The sequence below is a fragment of the Sciurus carolinensis genome, unplaced genomic scaffold (assembly GCF_902686445.1).
Source record: "Sciurus carolinensis unplaced genomic scaffold, mSciCar1.2, whole genome shotgun sequence".
Taxonomy (NCBI): domain Eukaryota; kingdom Metazoa; phylum Chordata; class Mammalia; order Rodentia; family Sciuridae; genus Sciurus; species Sciurus carolinensis.
The window spans coordinates 378,049-388,539 of NW_025920184.1; the positions used below are offsets into that span (position 1 = coordinate 378,049).

General features: G+C 39.5%; 1 protein-coding gene across 1 annotated transcript; it reads right to left on the reverse strand.

The window, feature by feature from the left end:
* Positions 1-9,046: 9,046 nt before the first annotated feature.
* Positions 9,047-10,039, reverse strand: LOC124974851 (tropomyosin alpha-3 chain-like). The gene is given in 2 exon segments (XM_047537820.1): positions 9,047-9,501; positions 9,503-10,039. Coding segments are annotated over 2 exon segments (747 nt in total). The 3' UTR covers positions 9,047-9,291.
* Positions 10,040-10,491: the final 452 nt, after the last annotated feature.

Below are 10,491 nucleotides of genomic sequence, written 5' to 3' on the forward strand. Positions count from 1 at the left end.
CCCTACCCTAATTACTTGATCTCTCTGAGAACAATATTTGTTGTCAAGAATATCAAATAAGATAATACGTAAGTGTTTGGTATATGATAGGCACTGTTCCTTTTGTAACATCTTGAAATATTTCACTTTCAAAGTTGTTATGGGATTAATTGTATGCTGCCACAAATAATATCTTGGAGTCCTCACCCCTAGTAATTCAGAATGTGGCCTTTCTTGGAGATAAGGTCAGATTAGAGGTGATGGAGTTGAAATAAAATCATGCAAGTTAGCCAATCAATATGACTGGCATCCTTACTTTTAAAGGTATTAGACACAGAGACACACACACATGTGAAGATTGCCGTCTGCCACCGACCAGCAAGACAAATGACACGTACACTTCAGAAATTCATGAAACAGCTTCCCCTTTATTCAGATAACACCCTCAATATATAAGCAGTCTCATGCATAAGCAATTGTAATCAGATATGTCCATCCAATCCTATTAAAGGTCAAGCGATCACGAGCTCAAGCATACATGGAAGATATATCTGTCCACGTGCTAAGCAGCTGAACTAATTATCATACAGTCAATGGTAAACGCTTCCTGTTTTTCTCAAGGTGCATTCAGCACGCCCTTTGGCTCTCTGCCAGTCGCCATCTTGGATGCATGTGGCGTAACCCTGAGCCCCGGGTCTCACCCACCACATCTCCCCCTTTCTGTTTATAAAAGAGACCATACCTGTCTTAGGTTGTCCAGGACAGAGCCACATCCTTACCCATCATCAGACAATGAGACTCTAGCCCTCATTTCCTGCCTTAGGTCAGTATGAGCTCCCCATGAATCTTACCCATCTTTGACTACTGGTCCAGCATATTTAACCAGACTTGGGGGAATGAGCCAGCATCAATTGCGATGAGAGCTTGGTGAATAATGGCTGTTTCTCTGCTCCGATGTATACGCATTTTGTATAAGCACTATATGCACAGAACAGATACAACACACAATAGACCTCCCATGGACAAAAACCCAAACCATTCTTTTCCCCATTGAACAGCAGACTGGAGAAATGTCACCAATTGTTGTAAAAATAGGAGGATATAGAATAGAAGAGTTGATAAGGGGTACATGAGAAGGCCACGTCTTTACTATCCCCCATAGTTCACGCGTCTCCTTCATTAACTTGGTGAGAAATTGCCAACCCCATCAGCGGGAGAAGCCTCCTCCTCCTGGTTTTGGGTCTCTGTTGAGGCCTTGACCAATCTCTCCGGCACCCAAATTGGCGATTGTGTGTCCTGTGGGAAAACACAAACAGATCCTCAGGTCCAGATTAACACCGGATCCGGGCCTTTCCATTGTCCCAATAGAATATCCTTCCAGAGCACTTGAGGAAAATGTTTTTATTAGGCTCTAAATGATGGTCAGCAGCCAATCAGCACTCAGAATCAAGATTTAAAAAATTTAAGATGAACAAGGCAACAGATAATTTGTCTTTTGGGGATCTGTATGATGCCCCTATTCCCCCTTTTTGTTTAAAAAGCATGTTTCTAAGCGTTAAATGGGCATGCTCAACAATGCTTTGTCCAGTAGGATTATAGGAAATTCCTGTGACATGTTGAATACCAAAGGTGGAACAAAATTGTTTAAAGGCCTGGGACGTATATCCAGGACCATTATCGGTTTTAATTTGTTTGGGAACCCCCAGGATGGAGAAAAAGTGTAAACAGTGTGTTATTACATCTTTGGTTTTTCCACCTGAACAGTAATTTTTATGGGTTTAACCATAGTTGCATTTATGATAGATCCCAGGAAGTTTTTGGTGTCTGTCTTTTGTACTTTGTCAATGGCAATATGTAAGCCCCATCTTTCCAGTGACTTTAGTAAGAAATTATAACATTGCTATAAGACAGGTTTTTCCTCATGAGCTAGCAAAATATCATCCATATAATGATAGATTAAAAGTTGAGGGTTTGCTAGGCATATGGGTTCAATAACCTTGCCTACATATATTTGACACATAATGGGGCTATTTGTCATGCCTTGTGGGAGGACTATCCATTCATATCTTTTATTAGGAGAGCTATTATTAAGTGAGGGCACAGTAAATGCAAACCTTTTGGTGTCTGAGGGATGGAATGGAATGGAAAAGAAGCAATCTTTTATGTCAATTACAATGGAGGGCCAATTAACTGGGATAGTCCATAAAGTAGGTAATCCTAATTGAATAGGTTCCATGGCCTCCATTATAGAATTTACTGCTCTTAGGTCATGTAATAGCGTCCATTTTCCTGATTTCATTTTTATTATGAATATTGGTGCGTTGAAAGGAGAGGTGGATGGTTTGATGTGTCCGACCTCTAGTTGTTCTTTAACCAATTGCTGGGCCACTTCTAATTTGTCTTTTGAGAGGGGCCACTGAGGGACCCAGACAGGTTTATCAGATTTCCATGTTATTTTAATTGCTTCAGTAATGAAAATCCCATCCCTTTTTATCTTGTTTTGGAGTAATTAAAATGGGTGAAGTAAGTCCTTGACTATTTTTCCCAAGACCTTTTCCCCATATGTGTCCTTGGGCTAACATCATTTGATTAGCTTTTAGATTACTGTATGGGATCTTGGATGTGAGATGTAAATCCATCTGTTCCATGATATCTGTTCCCCATAAGTTTACTGGGAGATGTTTAAGGACGTAAGGTTGGACAGTACCACTATAACCTTCCTCATCCTTCCATTTTAATTGTTAGGATTGGAAGCTAAACCCATTCCCCTTAAAGTCTGATCTGCCTGTGGAAGTGGCCAGGATTTGGGCCATTCTGTAATTTTGATAATACTTTTGTTAGCCCCAGTATCTAATAAGCCCTCAAAACTTTTGCCTTCTATCACTAACTTTGTCATAGGTCTATCTTTTAAATCCAATGTTAACATGACCATATTTTGGCCAGTAGAACCTAATCCTTTATTTCCCCTAATAATATTCTTTGATGGATATTGATCATGGCAGCTGGGTAAGACCAACAATTGTACTATGAGATCAACCTGAGCTATTATTGCTACACCTCTTGGTGAAGAAGCAAGGATTTTTATTTCTCCTGTAAAATCAGGGTCTATAACTCCAGGGATAATATTTAATCCTTTTAAAGCAGAACAACTCCTCCCCAGAATTAGTCCCATTGTTCCTTTAGGTAATGGGCCAACAACCGAAATTGGTATTGGTTGTACTCCCATCTCTGGAGTTAATACTGCTGTGGTGGAGGCACAGAGGTCCAATCCTGTGCTTCCTCTTGTTTGTCTAATTGGGGAGTCAAGGGGTAATGGGTCTGAGGCATGGACTGGTTAGCCCCATATATTTGTGGGCCCCGAGGCCAGGGGCCCTGATTCCCATTTTTTGGAGGTAAAGAGTTACCATCTTTGCCTCTAATTGATTTACAGTCACTTGCCCAGTGTTTCCTTTTTTACATCAAGGACACAGTTTTGGCACAGAACCTTGCGGGCAGTTCTTTATCATTTGTCCAAATTGTTTACATTGATAACACTGTTGGCTTGGGCGGGAACTGGTATTACCTCTAAGACCCTGTGCAAGTGCTGCAGCCATCACCTGACCTTGAATAAAAGTCTCATTAATATCCCTACAAGCCTTTAAGTAGGCTCCAAGATCTTTGTTTTTCCAAGGTCTTATTGCTTCTTTACACCATTTATTTGCTTGCTCATATGCAAGCTGTTTGACTAAAGGCATAGCCTGGTCCATATCTCCAAATATATGTCCTGCTGTTTGACTCAATCTGTCTACAAAATCAGCACAGGGTTCATTATGACCTTAAATAACTTTAGATAACTGTCCTTGAAGATCACCAGCACCTGAAAGTGTTTTCCAAGCTTTAGTGGCAGCAGCACTAATTTGTTGATACACACCGGGGTGGAAATTAATCTGATTACCTTGCCCTTCATATGGTAATTGGCCTGTCAGCATGTTTAGATTCCATTGAGGATTGCCCGCAACTGCCTTAAGTCAGGCAGTATCAGAACATAACTCCTGGTTAGCCACCTTCCACATGAAATATTGACCCCCAGATAAACATGCCTCTGCTAAATTACCCCAATCAGTCAGAGTAAGATTTTGACTTGCAACATTCTCTAATAAAGAAATGGTAAATGCAGTTTGTACTCCATAGGGCATAACTGCCTCTTTTAACTGTTTTACTAATTTTATATCTAATATTTGATGATATCTCTGATTGTTTTGATCTTCAAATACTGGGAATATTGGGAACACTGATCAAGATTCTTCATCAGCCCACTGTCTGGGGGCCACCCCTGTGCAGCAAGTATATGTGCCCCTACAACTTGGAAAAGAGTGGTGATCTGGATTATATGCTGGAGGGCGTGGCACATGGTTATGGGTAAATGCCACTGAGGGAATTTCTTTTCTAGCTCTGTCTCAGATAACTCCTGTTCTTCAGAGTCATATCCCTGTTCTGAGTCTGAACATCTACTTTCTCTTTTAGAAGCTCGACTTGATTGTTCTTTTACAGTTTCTAATATCTTTTCCCCTTCTCTTAACTGTTCTTGAAATTTTGTTTTTTTGGAAGTCAGACAGAAATGAACTAATGTCCATATCACCACCACAACAACAAACAGAACCCAAACAAGAAAGGGTAACACAAATAACACCTTACACATATTCATTTACTACAGGACGTCCTTTGTTGTCTCTTAGGACAGCCTTCTGTCACGTTCCCTCACTAGGGGAACCTGCTAGTTGACTGTGCTAGTGAAAATTTTTCCTCTTTATTACTTACATGAGCGCTCACCTCTCCCTGAACGGGACACCACTTGCCGCCTGTCACCGACCAGTGAGACAAATGACACGTACACTTCAGAAGTTCATGAAGCAGCTTCCCCTTTATTCGGATAACACCTTCAATATATAAGCAGTCTCATGCATAAGCAGTTGTAATCAGATATGTCCATCCAATCCTCTTAAAGGTCAAGTGATCATGAGTTCAAGCATACATGTAAAATATATCTGTTCATGCGCTAAGCGGCTGAACTAATTAATTATCATACAGTCAATGGTAAACACTTCCTGTTTTTCTCAAGGTGCACTCAGCACGCCCTTTGGCTCTCTGCCAGTCACCATCTTGGATGCATGTGGTGTAACCCTGGGCCTCAGGTCTTGCCCACCACAAAAACGAGGGCAAAAATTGGGGTGATGCTCCTTCAAGGCAAGGATGGCCAAAGATTGTCAACATACCACCAGACACTGAGAACAAAGACATGGAACAGTACTCCATCCTTCAGAAGGAACCAGCCTGCTGACAGCTTGATGTCAGACTTCCAACCTCCAGAATGTGAAACAATAAATTTCTGTTCTTCAGGCCACCCCGTTCCTGGTACCTTGTTATACCAGCCCTGGCAAACTTCTATGAAAACTTTTACCTTTACAGGTCAATGTGGAAATTCATTTCTATCTTACATTGTTTAAGGTTAATCACTATAGATAAAACAAACCAAAGAAAGTTCAAGGTCAGAAAGACCACATGAATTTACAAACATTACAGGATAATTATCACTCTGCATACACTGTGCCCTGGTTTTCTCTTTAGATATTAAAAATTAATCAGGAAAACATGTAAAATAACACAATTAACATTCGAGATAATTTAAAGTGGTTCACTTCTCTTGAAGGAGATTAACCTTTAAAAGAGGTTTACAATGCTTCTTTCCTTTGGTGTGAGTTTCTTATTTCAACTTTTAATCATTGTATCAGTTGTAATCACACCATGACACAGTTTTCTTCACAATCACATTGGTTCTGCAGTATACAAATATTTTCTTGAGAGTACCAAAAAGAAATAAGGTGAATGAATCAATCTTATTTACCATTTATTTTAATTTACATTATATGTCACGACAAAATTTTAAAAATAAACCATTCCACTATCAGTCATTAATATTTAATATCCCCAAAAAAAAGGAAATGAAATGTAAATCTGAGAAGGGTTTTGCTCAAATGAACAAAAATTTTCAAAGTTTGCATTGTGGATTCACTCATTCATTCATCTATCCATTCATTGAAAAATATTTATTGAGCCCAAGTATGGATAACTCCCACTTCAAAATATGAGCTGCCTTTTTCAGAAGTTAGAAGTAAAAAATAAAAGATCTATCTATGGATCAATCTATTTTACTGATTGATGGAATTAATCTTTAATTCATTTTAGCCTGATAGAAAAAAATGATAGGAAATTAGTGAGAAATCATTACAAATCATTGACTCTACTTATTTGAGCAGGAAAATTTATTTTGATGAATTATTCATTGTATTCTGTGAAATTATTAGAAAATTAAAATATTTTAATAATACATTTTGTTTCTACCTTGCCTAGTTCCAAAGAAGTACTGAAGAGACTTGCTTATCTACTTGAGTAAAATTCAGAGATATTAAAAAGAATGTTGATTTTGTTTTGGATTCTTTGATGCCTTCTTTTTGAAGATTTAACATGCTATGAGGAAATGGTTTCTATGTTTAATTGCTTTTGTCCAGGAAACATTCATAGCCAATGTGCCATTGTCTTTTTGAAGTATGAGAATACAATATAAATTAATGGATTTCTTTAAACCAACAATGAAACTTCTCCATTTTCCTGTGTTGCTATAACAGCCTGTAATAGAATGACTACATTGTGTTTCTAAAAATTACCATTAGCAAACCACTGCTTCTGTTATATAAGTTTAAAAATAGCAATAACCATAAAAATGTAGGTGAAACAGTCTAAAAATATATCTGTATCTTTGAAATTATGAGTCTTTGTCTATAAGGTTGGTTTTAGACAACAGAACAATTATGCTCAAATTCCTTCAAATCAGAGACAGGTATCAGTATTTCTAAGAATCTATTCCAAGTTTCAAATTAACAAATCTATTTAAATTTGCTTTAAATCAATATCCACTGCTGGACCTGAGCTACCCAGATGTGGAAATTGACTCAATGAAGAGCCAAAGGTGGTCAGCACAATTATCATCATCATCATCATCATTATCATTATTTAATTACATGCTTTAGGCAGACATCTAGTCTCCAGTTTCCTATTCTAAAATTACTCAGTACTGTCTTATTTCTGGCTTCCTTAGATATTCATAAGGGAACAAAGAGAAGCGCTGAAGACTAGGACTGAAAGTATATGGTGACTATACTCCACCACTCGCTAGCTGGGTAACTCACTATGGTTTTGAGTTCTTCATGTATAAAATGAGGATTAAAAAAACTCAACTTCAATGTCTTATAGTAAGTACTAAATGCAAAACCTCCCATTAATGTCTCAGACATTACCTCGCACAGAAAAATCCCTCAAGAAATAAATGTTAGCCATGGTAATTATATGCTCCCAGAAATGTCTGCATTTGCAAACCTGCTACAGTGGGATTTTCCTTGAGTAATACCTTATCTAGTGGATAGCTAATATGAGAAAGATGATAACTGTTTGTATGAACTGGCCTTTGGAAGCACTTCTTAAGTTGCAACCATTGCTAAAGTTTACTTTATTCAGAGAACAGGCACAACTGTGTGTTGGGGGTTGTATGTGGGTCACTGAACCAGGTCTTGCCCATGCTAGACAAGTGTTCTATCACTGAGCTACATCCTCAGCCCTAGGCACAAATTTTAAACTGGGCTAGGATTTCAAACCTTGAGGTTGATTGGACATTTTTTTAAATCATATTTTTCCATTTCTTCTTCTTTTGTGTGTTTGTGTGTGTGTGTGTATGTGTGTTTCATTATAATTAAGTCATGTTCCAAGAATTACAAAGGGGATAAATAATGAACTACATGAAAACAGTATCATAATCATATAAGGCTTATAAACTAACATACTTAATAATATGCATACATAGTCTTTTTTTTTTTTTTTGGAGGGACTGGTTCTTTATTTCAAAAAGAAAAAAGACACTTGTCAATATTCAGTATCAAAACAGTTGCACTATTGGTTTCTCTTTCTCCCAACTGGTCCCAGAGAGACCACAACAAAGGAGAGTACATTTTAAGCCAATAAGCTGCAGGATGTACACCTAACAGACCTCAAGAAACCTCATCTAAAAGTGGGGATTGGGTTGTGAAAGAAACTTTGAAAGATCAGCACACTGCCAGCCCAGACTGTAGGACTCTCACAGCCAGATGGGGTGGCCAGGTACCCCAGCCCCAAAGATGCAAAGTTTCAAAATAATATAAAATTTAAAAAGTTTTGTACACAAGCTATTCAAGATTCTCCAGTACTGACTGATACAAAGCACAATGAGATGGCACTTTTAGATACAGCAGCTTCAGACCCAGAAAAGGGTGATGAGATGAGTTTCATATGGCTAAATCAGTGGCAAAAACATAATTTTCTTTTTTTTTCTTTCTTTTTTTTTTCAAGGAGGCAGGAGAGCAATTAAGTGGTCACTTCAAGATTAAGGGGTCCATGATCCATTCTGTGAACACTTGGAAGGGGGTAGAGATGGGAGAAAAATTTGGTCTCAGGGCTAAGGATATGGCCCAATGGTAGAGCATTTGAGGAACATGCAAGAGGCCCTGAGTTTAATCCCCAACACTACAAAAACAAAAGGTCTCAGAGGTTTCCTCACCATCTTAATTTGGTCATTTCTGATGAAAAAATAATAATAATAATAAGTAAAAAATAAGAATAAAGTTGCCTAAAGATACCTTAAAGTTAAAAACAAAACAAAACCTGAATAGCACAGTTTTTGTTATTTGGCTAACTCCTCTTGGAATCACCTTTCTGGTTTAGCTGGTACTTTGCACAGAGCAATGAGGTTTCCCATAGTACAGTCTTTCCCTGGGCTCCCTTTGGCTTTCAATAAGGCAGACCCATTCCACTTTTCCTTTTCTACAGAGAGGGCAGTAGGGATCAGGCTGAAAAGTTACTCTCCAAAAGTGAGAAAGGAATTAGATTGCTGCTTCAGAGCTATGAAATTATTTGGAATGTTTTACAAATGGTTACTGTAACAACAAAAAAAGTAATTACAAAACGTGTACAACACAACATGCTTTTAAAGACACTTTGCGTTGTGCTCACATTCCCTTAAATGTTGTTCCCAAAAGTGCTCAGCCTTTAGCCCAGCTGGAATCTCTGGGAAGAGGCAGAGACAGTTTGGTGAAAAAGACAAGGGGGTGGGGGTGGAGGGGGTGTTGAAAGGAGAAAGCAGCCTTCCAGTTAGAGATCAGCCCTCAGTTTCAAGGTCAGCTTCAGGCTGGCTGGCCTCAGGCGGAGTCAGGGTCAGAGGGAGGAGCAGAAGCAGGGCGGGACTGGGGAGCTCTACATCTCATTCAGGTCAAGCAGAGTCTGGTCCAGCATCCTTTGTGTACAGAGGTGCTCCTCTTTGGTGCATTTCAGTTTATCTTCCAAATCATCAACTGTCTTTTCCAGTTTGGCTACTGATCTCTCAGCAAACTCAGCATGGGTCTCTGCCTCCTTGAGTTTATCAGTAAGAATCTTTATTTCTTCCTCATATTTGTCTTCTTTTTGGAGAGTACTTTTCTTCAGCAGCATTCAGACACTTCAGATTCTGGTCCATCAGTCTGATCTGCTCATCCATCTCTTGGCAACAGGACTCTGCCAACACAGCTCGTTCCTCTGTGCGTTCCAAGTCTCCTTCAATAATCACTAACTTACGTGCCACCTCTTCATACTTCCTATCTGCTTCTTCTGCAATGTGCTTAGCTTCTTTGAGTTGGACTTCCTGGAGTTCCATCTTTTCTTCATCTTTTAGGGCCCAGTTTTCAATAACCTTCATACCTCTCTCACTCTCATCAGCAGCTTTTTCTGCTTCCTCCTGCTTTTGCAGGGCAGTAGCTAGATGCTCCTGAGCACGGTCCAGCTCCTCTTCAACTAGTTGAATCCTATGGTTCAAGGAGGCGACCTCAGCCTCAGCCTGTTCCCAGGCCCTCCTTTCTCCTTCAACTTCCCATTGGAGGTGCTCAGCCCTCTCCTCAGCATCATCAGCTTGGTGCTGCAGAACCTGGATCTTGCGCTTCACTGCTTCGATGGTGGTGATTCCGGCCATGGTGCCCACCCAGCCACTCCTCGATATCCGCCTTCTGCCTCCTCCACTCGGCGTTGCAGCCACTTCTCCGCATACATATTCTATATTACATTTTTGATAAGCACAAATAGCTCATATCTATCATTAAGATTAATATACTTTGTACTTTCCATCAGGAGTAAAGGCAGCTGTGAGCCCCAGACTCACCCTTCCCTTCCCAACACTCCTCTCTCATGTGTCCCACCCCCAGTTAGTAACTTCACACAGTGAAGCCCAAGGTCAGTGCTTGCCTAATCACTCATGAATGAGATATTTGTTGGGGTAAGCAAAACAGCACACACAGACGGAAGGAAAGGGGCTAAGACTGGAACATGACCTGAAAACTCACAAGATCAGAGGAAACAGGTGTACATTCAGCTCTTGAGAAACCAGTGAAGAAAAAGGACCATGTAGGAATCCACCCTGAGATACTG